General features: G+C 51.9%; 1 protein-coding gene across 1 annotated transcript; it reads right to left on the bottom strand.

The window, feature by feature from the left end:
- Nucleotides 1-9442: 9442 nt before the first annotated feature.
- Nucleotides 9443-13803, bottom strand: PPP1R14A (protein phosphatase 1 regulatory inhibitor subunit 14A). Its single transcript, XM_059383909.1, has 4 exons — nucleotides 13352-13803; nucleotides 11143-11223; nucleotides 10565-10597; nucleotides 9443-9687 (listed from the first exon to the last, which is right to left on the bottom strand). The coding sequence occupies exons 1-4, from the start codon at nucleotides 13550-13552 to the stop codon at nucleotides 9559-9561; spliced, it is 444 nt and encodes a 147-aa protein (XP_059239892.1). The 5' UTR covers nucleotides 13553-13803; the 3' UTR covers nucleotides 9443-9558.
- Nucleotides 13804-14976: the final 1173 nt, after the last annotated feature.

The following is a 14976-nucleotide window of genomic DNA, read 5'->3' as shown; positions in this document are numbered from 1 at the left end:
CCGCCTTCTGGAGGTGCCAGGAGAGCACACGGTCTGTGCCTCTCTCAGCATCTGGCGGCTTTTCTTGGCTCGTGCAGCCAGTTCTCCAACCTTCAAGCCCGGCATTTTCAAATCTTTCTCTGCGCGTCTTCCTATCATTTTCTCTTCTGTGCATGTGTGTATGTGTGTCAGATTTTGTTGGGCTGGCAGAAAGGGCTACTTAAGATGGCGAAAGTTCCCACCACAAAACCTGAACTTGAACAGGCGAACAAAGGCCCAAGATGGCGAAAGTTCCCACCACAAGACCTGAGCTCGGACAGGAGAACAAAGGCCCAAGCAGGAATCTGAGACCCTCCCCCCACCCCACCCCGGGCTCCAGTGGACCAATGGGACCCCTACAAGCAGGCGAAATATCCAAATAAGGGAAACTTGCCAAAAGACCCCTGAGCTCCCCTCAAGACCTCTTAAAAGCCCCCTCCTCCCTGCCTTGGGCGAGACTTCCGCCACTCTGCTTTCCAGAGTCACGGAACCTCCCCCCCAGTTGCGCACCTCGTCCTGGCGCAACTTTCCTGGCTCCCCTTCTCCTGAGCCCTGAAACTTCACTAGAGAGTGTTTTTAATAAATCTTGCCTTGCACCCCCTTTGCCTGGTGTTGTGTTTATCTCGCCGGAAAAAAACTTTACAGATTTCCCTCTGCTTCTTTCTCTCTCTCTCTTTTTCTCTTTTGAAAAAACATTTTGTTCATTCATTTGAAAGAGAGAGAGATGACACAGCAGGGGCAGCGGCAGAGGGAGAGGGAGGAGAAGCAGACTCCCCACGGAGCAGGGAGCCTGATGCAGGACTCGATCCCAGGACCCTGAGATCATAACGTGAGCCCAAGGCAGAGGCTCAACTGACTGAATCACCCAGGCGCCCACTCCGCTTCTCTCTGAGAAGGACCCTTGTAATTGCATTGAGCACTCAAGGAGAATCTTCCCCACCTCAAGCCCCTTAACTTGATCACATCTACAAAGTCCCTTCTACTATGTAATGTAACATAGTCTCAGGTTCTGGAGATTAGGACACAGACATTTTGGGGGCCACTTCTCTGTTTACCACACTACCCCATTGAAAATGGCAATCTTCGGGGGGGAGGGAGAGGGTGATGGGGTTGTGGACATTGGGGAGGGTATGTGCTATGGTGAGTGCTGTTTAGTGTGTAAACCTGGCGATTCACAGACCTGTACCCCTGGGGCTAATAATACATTATATGTTTATAAAAAAAAAAAAAAAGAAAGAAAATGGCAATCTTCCTCCAACCCACTTCCAGACTCTTTGCTATGTTTGATTTTTTTCTCTTTGTTTAATTTTCCCCATAATTCTTAGGGGTGCCTGGCTGGCTCAGTCAGTAGAGCATGGGACTCTTAACCTTGGGGTTGTGAGTTCAAGCCCCACGTTGGGTGTGGAGATTACTTAAAAATACCCCTCTCATTGTTATTTTAATTAGCTTCTTTCAGATTACTATTGATAATCCCTTGCATAAATTCCTACCAGGAATGTTTTTGTTTTGTTTTGTTTTTGGTGTGAACTTTTTTTTTTTTTTTAAAGATTTTATTTATTTATTTGTCAGAGAGAGAGTGAATGAGAGCGAGCACAGGCAGACAGAGTGGAAGGAAGAGTCAGAGGGAGAAGCAGGCTCCCTGCGGAGCAAGGAGCCCGATGTGGGACTCGATCCCAGGATGCTGGGATCATGACCTGAGCCGAAGGCAGCCACTTAACCAACTGAGCCACCCAGGCGTCCCTAATTCAAGTATAATTAAGATACAGTGTTATATTAGTTTCAAGTATACCATACAATGATTCAACAACTCTATACATTTCTCAGTACTTATTTAGATAAGTGTACTCTTTTTTTTTTCCCTGAAGATTTTATTTATTTATTTGACAGAGGGAGACACAGTGAGAGAGGGAACACAAGCAGGGGGAGTGGGAGAGGGAGAAGCAGGCTTCTCACCAGGCAGAGAGCATGATGCAGGTTAATCCCAGGACTCTGGGATCATAACCTGAGCCGAAGGCAGACACTTAAGGACTGAGCCTCCAAGGCGCCCCTAGATAAGTGTACTCCTTTTTTTTTTTTAAGATTTTATTTATTTAGTAGTCAGAGAGGCAGGCAGAGAGAGACAGAAAAGCAGGCTCCCTGCTGAGCAGAGAGCCCGATGAGGGACTCACTCGATCTCAGGACCCTGGGATCATGACCTGAGCTGAAGGCAGAGGCTTTAGCCCACTGAGCCACCCAGGCACCCGATAAGTGTACTCTTAATGCCTTTTTTCTTTTGTTTTTTAAGATTTCATCCATTTAATTGACAGAGAGAGAGAGGCAGCAAGCAAGAGAGGGAATACAAGCAGTGGGAGCAGGAGAAGGAGAAGCAGGCTTCCCATTGAGCAGAGAAGCCAATGCGGCACTTGATCCCAGAACCCTGGGATCATGACCTGAGCCACCGAGATCCCCCTCTCTTAATGCCTTTTTAAAATTAAGGGGTTTTTTTGTTGTTGTTGTTTTTAAGATTTTATTTATTGGGGCGCCTGGGTGGCCTAGTGGGTTAAGCCTCTGCCTTCAGCTCAGGTCATGATCTCAAAGTCCTGGGATCCAGCCCAGCAGGGAGCCTGCTTACCGCCCCCCACCCCCACCCACCACCTGCCTCTCTGCCTACTTGTGCTCTCTCTCTCCGTCAAATAAATAAATAAAATCTTAAATTAAAAAAAAAAAAAAAGAAGAAGAAGAAGAAGTCATTGTTATAGGGCGCCCAGTGTGGCTAGTATGGGATGCTCAGCAAGGAGTCTGCTCGTCCCTCTCCCTCGGCCCCTCCCCCCTGCTCATGAGAGACGGAGAAGGGGGAGTACACACATTCTCTCTCTCAAATAAATAAATAAAATCTTTTTAAAAAAAAATCACTGGGGCACCTGGGTGGCTCAGTGGGTTAAAGCCTCTGCCTGCGGCTCAGGTCATGATCCCAGGGTCCTGGGATCGAGTCCCGCATCCGGCTCTCTGCTCGGTAGGGAGCCTGCTTCCTCCTCTCTCTCTGCCTGCCTCTCTACCTACTTGTGATTTCTCTCTGTCAAATAAATAAATAAAGTCTTTAAAAAAATAAATAAATAAATAAATAAATAATCTAAAAAAAAAAAAAAGTCACTGCTATAAACTGAATGTTTGTGTCCTCACACCCACAAAAAAAAAAAAGTCACTGCTATAAACTGAATGTTTGTGTCCTCACCCCCCCATTCATATGTTGAATCCCTAAACCCCAGTGTGATGGTGCTTGGAGATGGGGCTTTGGGAGGCAATTAGGATTAGAAGACCAATCTGATGGAACTAGAGTCCTTTTTTTTTTTTTTTTTTTAAAGATTTTATTTATTTACTTGAGAGAGAGACAGTGAGAGAGAGCATGAATGAGAAGAAGGTCAGAGAGAGAAGCAGACTCCCCATGGAGCTGGGAGTCCGATGCGGGACTCGATCCCGGGACTCCAGGATCATGACCTGAGCCGAAGGCAGTCGTCCAACCAACTGAGCCACCCAGGCGTCCCGGAACTAGAGTCCTTTTAAGAGACACCAGAGAGTTTGTTCTCTTTCTTTCTGACTGTGAGGATACAGCAGGAAGACAGTCGTCCCAAACAGTTGTCTGCAAGAGTCCTTGCTGGCAACCTGATCTCAGACTTCCCCACCTTCAGAACTGTCAGAAAATGCATTTCTTTCTTTCTTTTTTAAGATTTTATTCATTTATTTGACAGAGAGAGAGATCACAAGTAGGCAGAGTCAGTCAGAGGGAGAGGGGGAAGCAAGCTCCCCGCCAAGCAGAAAGCCCAATGCGGGGCTCGATTCCAGCACCCTGAGATCATGACCGGAGCTGAAGGCAGAGGCCAACCCACTGAGCCACCCAGATGCCCCTCTTTCTTTTTTTTATTTTATTTTTTTTAAGATTTTATTTATTTATTCGACAGAGAGAGAGATCACAAGTAGGCAGAGAGGCAGGCAGAGGGGGAAGCAGGCTTCCTGCTGAGCCCAGAGCCAGATGCAGGGCTAGATCCCAGAACCGTGGGATCATGACCTGAGCTGAAGGGAGAGGCTTTAACCCACTGAGCCACCCAGGCGCCTCCTCTTTCTTTTTTTTAAAGTAATCTCTACACCCTATGTGGGGCTCAAACTTGTAACCCCAAGACCAAGAGTTGCATGCTCCACCGACTGAGCCAGCCCAGCACCCACATTAACTCCACTGTTTTATTTACATTTAGGTCTTTACTTCATCTGGAGTCTTTGTGGTATGAGGTAAGGATCCATTTTTTTTTTTTCTCCATATAGTGACTCGATTTTCCTAAAGCCACACTGAACAAATCCATCCTTTCGCCCACCAAATGCAAGTGCCACCTCTGTCATTTTACATCCCTATACGTGCCTGTGTCTGCCTGTGAGGCTGTTCTGTTCCTTTGGTGTGTTCATCTGCTCTTGCAACACACTATTTTTACAACTATGGCTTGGTAGTTTGTCTTAAAGATTTATTTATTTGACAGAGAGAGAGAGAGAGAGATCACAAATAGGCAGAGAGGCAGGCAGGCAGAGAGAGAGGAAGAAGCAGGCTCCCTGCCAAGCAGAGAGCCCGATGTGGGACTTGATCCCAGGACCCTGAGATCATGACCTAAGCTGAAGGCAGAGGCTTAACCCACTGAGCCACCCAGGCACCCTGTAGTTTGTCTTAATATTTGATAAAGCAAGACCTCCCTCCTTTTCTCTCTAATGTTAACTTAGCTATTTGTATACCTTTATTCCTCCATATAAATTTTAGAATTGGTTTATCAAGTACCTTAAAAAATCTGGAATTTTTATTAAGATTGCTTTAAATTTATTGGTGAATTTCGAAAGAACTGAAATGTAGATAATATGAAGATACCCTATCCAAGGACATGGATCATTTCATTTTTTTTAGATTACCTTCTGTATCCTTTATTGACATTTTACTTGTTAGTTTTGGGGTTTTTTTGTTTTTATTTTTTTGACAGGGAGAGACACAGCAAAAGAGGGAACACAAGCAGGGGCAAAGGGGAGAGAGAGAGGCACGCTCTCTGCTGAGCAGGGAGCCGGACGTGGGGGTTGATCCCAGGATTTGGGGATCATGACCTGAGCCTAAGGCAGATGCTCAGTGCCTGAGCCAACCAGGCGCCCCAAGTTTATTTTAATGTTTTGAAAGTAATCTCTTTGCCCAATGTGGGGCTCGAACTCCCTAAGATCAAGAGTCCCATGCTTTACCGACTAAGCCAGCCAGGCATCCCTAAAGTTATGTTTTAGCTGGTTATTACAGTGTTACTGAGATGATACTGATCTTTGTAGGTTGACCCGTTAGTAACCATGATAATCTCTTTGCTAAGAGCCTTCTTACCTCAATTGTGAATACCAGTCATATCATTGATGAGAGCCCACTTCTAGTATTTATCATCCTAATTAGCAAAGCCCTTAGTGTTGATATGAGATGGATGAGTACCTTATAGCAGCTGCCTCTGGAGCCTGCTCTTGTAATTAAATTCCGGCTGACAACCCTGCCAGCTCCGACCTGACCAACCTGTGGGGTGCAGTTTAAAACCAACTCATATCGCCACGAGGGGGCGCTGAGACCTCACTTTGCTAGGAGACCTCCTGTGGGTGGAGAATGTGGCCACCAGGGGGCACTGCTTGCGCCAAGCACCTACTGTGTGCTGTTCGCTCTTCTAGATGTTAGGGTAACCATGCTCAAGGCAGGAAAGGAGCTAATATTCTGAAAGTCGAGGAGTGTAGACAGGCAATAAAAAAACTAACTGATTATATCAGGGCTGGGCTATCCGGGCTGCACAGTTGTGGGGTCGGACTCTTGATTTCAGCTCCGGTGGTGATCGGGTCTGGAACGAGCCTCCCATTGGGTTCTGCGCTCAGGGCAGAGTCTGCTTAAGACGCGCTCTCTCCCTCTGCTCCTTCCCCCTCATAAATAAATAAATCCTCCTTTAAAAAGATTATGTCAGGGTGTAATAAATTGTATGGAGAAACTAAGTCATGGTGACCAGATAGTGACAGTTGGAGGCTCCTTACATAAGGGGCTTCCAAGTATCTGAGATTACATTATAGGAGGATGTCAGGGTGTCTGGGTGGCTCAGCCATTAAGCGTCTGCCTTCAGCTCAGGTCATGATGCCAGCGTCCTGGGATCGAGTCTGGTATCGGCTCTCTTCGAGGCGGGATGCCTGCTTCTCCCTCTCCCACTTTCCCTGCTTGTGTTCCATCTCTCTGTGTGTCTCTCTCTGTCAAATAAAATCTTGAAAAATAAAAGAAACATTAAAAATAAAAAATAAAGGAGGATGACAGACTCATGGAGAAGAGTACTCTGGGCAGAGGAAATGTGTCTGTGGGTCTGGAGGAGAAAAGCATGGAGGGAGGGAGGATGGGAAAGAGACAAATGTAGACAAAGAACAGAAGGGAGAGGGGTTAAGACAGAGTGGTGACTGGTGACAGGGAGGAGTGTGTAAGCATAGGACTCTGGCTTTTGTCCTGAGGCCGGGGTAAGCCTCTGGAGGGGTTGTGATATTAAAGATCCCAAGACAGACTGTTACGTGAAAATGAGCAAGGTTAGGACAGTGTCCTAATGTTCACCTTAAGAAACAGGAGTTGGGGGCGCCTGGGTGGCTCAGTGGGTTAAGCCTCTGCCTTCAGCTCAGGTCATGATCTCAGGGTCCTGGGATGTAGCCCCGCATCAGGCTTTCTGCTCCGCGGGGAAGCAGGCTCCCCGCCCCCCCGACTCTGCCTGCCTCTCTGCCTACTTGTGATCTCTGTCAAATAAATAAATAAAATCTTTAAAAAAAAAAAAAAAAAAGAAAGAAAGAAAGAAACAGGAGTTGATGGGACAGAATCTAGGTTCCCACTTGTTTGAACTTGTATCAAGAAATACTATAACAAGGGTGCCTGGGGGGCTCGGGGCAAGATCCCGGGGGGTCCTAGGATGAAGCCCCATGGGCTCCCTGGTCAGGGGGGAGCCTGCTTCTCCCTCCCCCTCTGCCACACAAGTAGGGGAATATACTTGTGCTCTCGCTCTCTCAAATAAATCAATCTAAAAAAAGAAAGAAAGAAAGAAAGAAAAAGTCCTAGAACAATACCAAGAAATTGATGTTTTAAAATGATGCATTAGAGGAAGAGGGGGGACAGAGAATGGAGTGGATGGAGATGAAGGTGAGAGGGAGGGAAAGATGTCCTGTGGCTGCCGAGTGGGAAACAGCACAGACCCTGGGAGGCAGGGAGCTTGGTGACCCAGCAAGTGGGGGACAAAAAATGCAAGGACGGCAAGTCGGGTACACTGTGTCCTTTGGAGCTTTGCCACAAGAGGGCCTGAAAATCAGTGTTCCCAAGGCACATCTTTGCTGGCCAGAGGTGATGGCTGGAGGAGCTAATGGTCCAGCTCCTCCCTACAATAACATTAATAACGATGTTTATTAAGTGCCTGGCACTAATCTACGATGTATACTTTAAACCATGTAAACCTCGCAACACCACCAGGGATAGGCACTGTTCTAATCCTCTTCATTTCATAGGTGTGGAAACTGAGGCACAGAAAAGTGACTTGTTCTAGTTGACACAGCTAGGAAGGGGGACAGATGGCATTTGAATCCAGGCAAGAATCCCATAGTCCACACTCTTACCCACTATGGTATGCTGCTTCCCAGTGCTTCTGTTGTAGCCTTGTTCTCAGTCAAGTTGTATGGCCTTTTAGATAGGCTATCTCAGGAGTGTGAGCAGTCACTAACAATTTAGTATGAATTAGTTACCCCCATACCTCTTTTCCTGACACTAAGGCACAGCCATCACCGCTACGGTTTATGGGAGCACTGTAGTATAGGAGTTCAGTAATTGAGCTCTGGGGTCCTGTGCTAGGGACCGAAGCCCGGTGCCACTTGCCAGGTGTGTGACTTTGGGCAAGTAGTATCACTAAACTGGGCCTCAGTTTCCTTCCTTTGTGAAGTCCCTGTTTTCCAGAAGAGGAAACTGAGAGGCTCAACACAAGGGCACACCCAGGACTTTTAAGACCTGGGTTTTGAGCATATAATCACCTCCACAGAATGAGGAACCAAAACCAGGTTCTGTGAGAGGAAGTCAAGCCCAAGAGAAAGTTCTGGGAGACGCACGCTGGTGATTGGTTGCCAGGAGACCTACGTCCATTCTCCAGGCATCTTTTCTCTGTGCATCTGGGTGGACGGAAGGGGACCCTGGGAGCCTGAGGTCTGCCTGCACAGGGACAGCAAAGCCACCCGCAGGGCTGGACAGGTGAGGTGTTTCTGCCTTCCTCCTCCTACAGTGGCATCCCTTCCTGTTCCACTGGCGCTCAGACCCCCTGCAATGTGTGCCTGATCCAGCTAGTGGGTGACACAGAGTATGGGTGGGGGCCGGGACCCAACGTCAGTCAGTAGAGGGAAGATGTGAGGTGTGCTTTGTTCTGGTGGGGGGGAGGGAGGACACCCTAGCTCTGGCCTTGCCCCCGTCCTTAGGCCGGCCCAGCACCCCTGCCCCCCATCTCCTGACCACACACACAGACAGGACCGTGGCTACAACTAGACCTGCCATTAAAATACTGAAATACCGGGGTGCCTGGGTGACTCAGTCATTCAGCATCCGCCTTTGGCTCAGGTCAGGATCCCAGGGTCCTGGGATCGAGTCCCGCACCAGGCTCTCTGCTTGGCAGGAAGTTGGTTTCTCCTTCTCCCTCTCCCTCTGCCTACTTGTGTGCTCTCTCTCTGTCAAATAAATAAATTCTTTAAAAAAAATACTGAAATGCTTCCACAGTTTGGAGTAAATAGCTGCTACCCACTTCTGATGCTCTCACCCCTCTGCTGGAGCCCTTCGGGCCTCCCTAACACCCAGCCCAGGGGCCTTCCTGATCCAGCTCTGGAGGACCTGCCCATCCTGGTGGGTGGGTGGACGGCTCTATCAATACCTGGTATGTTCCCTGCGTTAGGCTCATCCTCAATACCTGCACACACAAGGTTCAGGGTCCTCAGGTATGGGTACCCATCTCACACGAACTCCTATGCATCCTTCAAAGCCTTGGCTCAATTGTCACTTTCTTCAGGAAGCCCTCTTGGTTTGTTCATGATGTGTTTTGGTGATATTGGGCACGTCTGGGTTCGCGCATCTCCCCTGCTACGAGGACCACAGGCCATCATTCCCACAGGAGCCCCAGATGACACCCACTGGACCCTGTTGGCTTGTACTGGGGAAGGCTGAGGGGGAAGTGAGGACAAGCTGAGTCCTGGGAGGGGAGGTTGCGGGGGGGAGCGGGGGCGGGCAGGGGCAAGGCCAGCAGGGCCTGTTCTCATGCTCTCTGGCTGACGAGTGATTCTCCATCTGTCAGGCCAGCTGTGGGTGCCGGGGGAGATGCAGCAGGACAGAGGGAGGTGTGTGGGAGAAGCTTGGGGAAGTCCACGGTAATCAGGGAGAGGAAAAAGAGGCACATCGTGTTGTTACAGAACCATTACATACAACTTACAAATAAGCCAGGACAGTGTGGAGGGTAGGGGAGAAGGCAGGAGGCCATGGAGGCAAGGTCAGGGTGGCGCAGTCCGGGCCCGATCCTGGAGAGGGCTCAGACTGCGGTCCCTGGAAGGGCTGGGCGGGCGGAGGCCAGGCTGCTTGTGGAGCCCTCGGAGCTTCCCCAGCAGCTCCTGGATGAAGTCCTGAGGACAGGGCAGGAGTCCTGAGAACACAGGGAGAGGCGGGGCTGCCCCTGCCCAGCCCAGCCCCTCTGATCTGGGCCCCTACTGCTCCCGCCTCCCCTCCCAGGCAGTGAAAGGGCCCAAAGGTAGGTTGGGGGGGTGTCAAAAGGCAGAGATGGGGAAAGGTGGGGAACAGATAGACACAGGGAAAGACAGAGCCACAGACAAGGAGGGAGACAGAGACCTAGAAAATGAGACCAAGCCAGAGGCACAGAGACAGAGGGAGAGACAAAAGGACCGAGAAAGAAACAGCCACAGAGAGACAAGATGTTTCTCAGGCCAAGGGATCGCCAGGAGGATCCCCAGGGACGGAGGCCTTAGCTCCGGGGGCAGACAGACACACAATGACGTTTGTCCCTCAGGCAGCCCAGAGCTGGTTGGAGAAACATGAATATTTTTCCCTTTTAAAGCAGGGAAGGAAGTGGGAGGGGTTGGGCTGCTCAGCTTCAGGGCTTGGAGGGATGGGGGTGGGGGGCAGAGGTGGGGAAGGGAATCCCAGGGTGGCAGAAGCAGCAGGAGGTGAGAGAGGCCGGGAGAGGCTGAGCCCCAGGACCAGCCGCCCAAAGGAGGGGGCAGGAGAGGGACCAGCAGAAGCCGGACACAGATGGGGAGCATCTCCGTAGGGAGGAGATGACGGGGCCCCAGTGGCAGATGGGAAGATACAAGCCAGGGTGAGGAAGACAAAGACACCACTGGAGGCAGGGAAAAGGCTGAGCGGCTCAGAGGGCTCCCCAGAGTTCTCCCTGCTGCCCCTGGGCCAGCCAGCTTCTTCCCTTCTCCCCAGGGACCCCCTTCTCTACCAGGAAGCAGGGGCCCAGAGCAGGGAGGGGAAACTCACCTCTGTGGGGTTCCTGCACGACTTCAGGAGTCCCTAAACCCCCACCCCCCACAAATAAAAGAAAATAGTAAATAACTAAGCCCCTCGGCCCCTCCAGCCCCCTTCTCTCTCCCAACAAAGCCCTGAGGCAACCAGACAAAAGGGAGTCAGGCTCCAAGGGGCACTTCCCATCTGGTCACTGGGGGAGAACATGGTCCCAGGGTCTTACAGAGTGAGTGGGGGGAGGGTTGAGTCAAGAAACTCAGCCCCAGGATCAGCTCTAAGTCCAGAGAGGGTCAGAAGGTCACACAGCGTTTCCTGCCTCTGGGAGAGCACAGGCCCTAAACAGCCAGGACACACAGGCAGGCAACCTGCCTGGCTTTGACTCGGAGCTCTGCTCCTTCTGAGCTGGGACCCGGGGCAAGGGATTAAATCACTTTCCTCATCTGGAAGATGGAGGTCTTAAACCCTTCCCAGGATTTGTGAGGATTAAATGAGTTAAGTGGAAAGGAATGGAAACAGTGCCTGGCACATAGGAAGTGCTCAATAAACACGCTGACTATTGTTGGGGCTTCGGGGCAGCCTTTCCCTTCACCTACCTGGATTTTCCGGCTTCTGTCCTCTTCGCTCTCTAATTCCAACAATTCGTCAATGTTGACCTCATCAGGCATGTCTGCCTCCTAAGGCAGGGAAGGAGGAGGGGTCAGTGTCCCTTGCCTGCCCCTCCCTCGCCTTTGTCCAGGCCTCTGGAGAAGCTCCACCAGCCCCAGGGCCCAGCTGGCCGGTTCTGGAGCAACAGTGTGGCAGTCAGGGACAGCACCGCCAAGGCAGGACATCTGGGTGCTGGGGGGAGGGGTGGCAGATGGGTTGACAGAGGCCCAGCGGTCTGTACCAGCTCAGATGCCGGGGCCCCCAGAGCCCAGAGAGCCTTGGGGCTGGCACAGGTCTCTCTCCTTGGCCCCAGTTCCCATAGAGGGAAACAGGCCTGGTCAAGTCTCTGAATGTCAGATTCTGGGATTCAGGAGAGGGGCTGGTTCTGCCCTTTCAAGGAAAAGTCTAAGCACTAGGTGTGGGGGAGGGGCACAGGCCAGCCAGAGCCTACTGGGGGAGGCCCCTTGCCTAAGAGGACCAGAAGGGAGGGGAGGGCTCCTGCCAGCCCCCAGGGCCAAGAGTGCACCTCGATCGGTCCAGATAATGACCACCAACGCGCCCCAGAGTGGGTGGGTGGGAAGAGCCGTGGGCCCAACTTTGAGTGGCCCAGAGGGGCATTCCTCCCGTAGCCTGTCGGGGCAAAAAGCCAAACGCAGGCTGCCTCTCTCTCCCTGTGGGGGACAGAATCCAGCTGTCAAAGCAAGAGATCCCGGAGGCTACAGATTTTTTCCTCCCCCACCCAACGACCTTCAGACTTCATTGTGGGCCTCAGGGCTGGGTGGTCCCGGGTTTGTTGGGGGGGGGGGTCAGCAAAGGCATGGCTAGTCCTTAAGTGGATCCCACGCCTGTGTGAGGCTCTGCAGGTGAGCTAGAGACTGAGGCCAAGGGGCCAGCGCCAAGGCCAAGGCCGGCAGGAGAGTGCAGAGCTCTAGGGCATCATGAGCAGCCTGCCCGGGGCTACGGTCCGAGGACTACAAGGCATGTGGCTCTGGTTTAGTGTGTCACAGCAGCTGGAAATGTCCGCCATCGGAGGATGACCTTAAAGGATGCCACCTACCAATGGTCACTGGACTTCTACGTCTACTTATAAGAGCCTCCTTGTGTGCCTGACAACAGTGGGACCTTTTGTCGCCATCAGGGGCCCTGCCTTCTGTCCCCTTCGAGCCGTGCCGAGGAGCATCTGTGCCTCCTCTCTGTCCGCTGACACAACCCCCACGTCCCTGGGATTGTGTTTTGTGTGTGGCGCAGTGTGACTTCAAGCAGAAACTCAAGTGGAAGGTGTGAAACGCACATGGGTAGCCTAGGCGTCCCCACACGAGGCTGTTGCTCACGCCCTGTGTGGCCACCGACAATTGTAGTCTCTGCCTTGCCAGGCCTGTGTGTCCCTACAGCTTGTGCGGTTTTCTGTGTGTGGCTGTAATTTCGGCTATTTTCTGTAAGCAGCTGTAGTGCCTGTCATTGTGTCTGCATATGGTCCTTCCTTTTGCTTTAAGGAAGCAATGGAGGGTTTTCCGTGAATCATTCCGTGTGGCAAGGAGTTGCCCCGGTTCTGGTGTGCGTATGACTCCATGGAGGGTCTCTGAGTAGCTGGAACCGGAGCCTTTTGTGTGGGTGTTGTTGTGCGTAGTCAGCACACGCCTGTGGCTTGTGCTATTGTGTCTGTGGGTGCCGATCTGTAGGGGACCGCAGCCTGTGTCCCTGAGAGTCTGTACATGGCTGCTGTGTCTACCAATGGCTCTAACTCGTCGCTGGGCACGTCTGTGAATGTTGTGGCTTCCTTTGCGGTGTGTTTCTGGGTCTCAGTACCCTCCCGGTCCCCTCACCGGATCTAAGTTCGGCTTGAAGACAGACCCTACCCCCCAACCTCTCTCCAGATTCGGCCGCTCTGGCTCCCCAACTTTGCCTCCTTGCCCCCCATAGGCTCAACCGCTATGCTCAACCATCTCTGGAGACTCAAGCGGGTGTCTGGGTCCACAAGCAGAGACCCAGGGAGGGGACACAGCAAGGGCCAATGAGTCCCTGAGCGCGCATTCCCTTGTGTGACAGAGGCCAGCACAAGCAACCAGAGACCCCAAGAGCGTAGGGAGTCCGGAACAAGGGCGTGTCACTCCTCGATCCCCACACCCGCCTTTGCCCCCGTACGGCTCCCAGCCTCACCCTGCCGCGGTACAGCTCCTCCAAGCGCCCGTCAATCCACTTCTCCACGTCCAGCCGCCGCTGCAGCTCCCGCCGGTCGTACTTGACGGTGACACGCGCGTGTCGTTTCTGCAGGCCCCCGGGGCTGCCCCCCGGGCCGCGAGCCCGCGATGGAGACTGCAACTTGCTCAGCACCCGCTTGCCCAGCCGCTGAGCTGCCATAGCGGTCCCCGTCCCGGCCCGCGCGCCGCGCTGTGCGCCTCCGCAGGCGCCCGGGGGGCCTCTTACGGGCCGGGGCGGAGCCGGCCGGGGGCGGGGGCTTGGGCTCGCCCGGGGGCCAGCTCCGCCCCAGTCGCCCGGGCCTCAGTTTCCCCGCCGGCAGCGCGGGGACTAGTCGCTGCACCGCCTAAAGCCCGCAGCCGTGTTCAGTCCAGGTGTGCGCGCGGTCCCGGAGTCCCAGGCTGGGCCCGGACGGCTGGGGCTCCCGGGGCCTGGATCCCGGGGGGCGGGGTCCCGGGACAGGCTCTTGGGGACCGGGCCTGTCTGCGCCCCCTGACGGCTGTAAGGGACAGTGCAGGAGCCCGCGTGCAGCCTTTCTCCCCAAGGGAAGATTCAGCCAGCGTACTCACAGAACATTTAGTCGTTCTTTCATTTATTCGCTCATTCATGCAGCCTTCAGCAGTAAGTACACTTACTTACTCACTCACTCTATTCAACAAATATGTACTCGTTTGACGTCATGGCATCTGGTAGCCTGTCATATCACACTCCTCAAACCGGATAGCATCCAGATGGTCTTTCCTCCCTCTGGTTATTATCAGGCCCCACCTTCCCAACTCCCTTCCCCATGGGTTTCTTAGTGACCTGCGCAGGAGGAGTCGGCACCTGCTCTCTTCAGTTCTTTCAGATTTCTGAAAATCTGCGGGGGGATATATATATATATATATCAATCACACACACACACCAGGCACTGTTCTAGGCACTAGAGAAAGAACAATGAACAAGAAAGCCTAGTCCTCAAGGAGTTAACATTCTCATGCTGGGGATAGTCAACAGGAAGCTCTAGTATACAGCTTATTAGAATATGATAAGTTCTATGGGGAAATAAAGCAGAAAGGAGGAATGAAGTGAGGCAGGGGTTTGCAATTTTAGCAAGGGAGATCACAGAATTCCCTTACTTCACCAGTCTTCCCACTTCTAATTATGAGCACTAAGAATGATTCTTTTTACGATTCTAATTATAAGCAATAAAAACCCAGGAGCCTCTAGAGCTTACTTTAAAAAAAAAAAAAGTTTGTTTTATTTGTTTGTTTTTTTAAAAGATTTTATTTATGTATTCGGCAGAAAGAGAAAGAGATCACAAGTAGGCAGAGCATCAGGCAAAGAGAGAGGGGGAAGCAGGCTCCCAGCTGAGCAGAGAGCCTGGTGCGGGGCCAGATCCCAGGACCCTGAAATCATGACCTGCAGAGGCTTAACCCAGTAGGCCACCCAGGCCCCCACCCCCAAAAAATAAAGGTTTGTGTTTCAAAGGACATCATGAAGAAAGGGAAGAGATGGGGTGCCTGGGTGACTCAGTCATTAAGCCTCTGCCTTTGGCTCAGGTCATGGTCCCAGGGTCCTGGGATTGAGCCCCACATCTGACTCTC

The sequence above is a fragment of the Mustela nigripes genome, chromosome 17 (genome assembly GCF_022355385.1).
Source record: "Mustela nigripes isolate SB6536 chromosome 17, MUSNIG.SB6536, whole genome shotgun sequence".
Taxonomy (NCBI): domain Eukaryota; kingdom Metazoa; phylum Chordata; class Mammalia; order Carnivora; family Mustelidae; genus Mustela; species Mustela nigripes.
Note: the sequence above shows the minus strand (reverse complement) of the source record. Positions and strands in the feature narration are given on the sequence as shown.

What these genes read in the sequence shown, in the direction of transcription:
- PPP1R14A (XM_059383909.1), bottom strand. Translation starts at nt 13,552, where the DNA reads ATGGCAGCTCAGCGGCTGGGCAAGCGGGTGCTGAGCAAGTTGCAGTCT. An exon ending in AGGAGCTGTACCGCGGCAGG is followed by an intron (nt 11,224 to 13,351) that starts GTGAGGCTGGGA and finishes TCCCTGCCTTAG; the next exon opens with GAGGCAGACATGCCTGATGA. An exon ending in CGTGCAGGAACCCCACAGAG is followed by an intron (nt 9,688 to 10,564) that starts GTGAGTTTCCCC and finishes CCCTGTCCTCAG; the next exon opens with GACTTCATCCAGGAGCTGCT.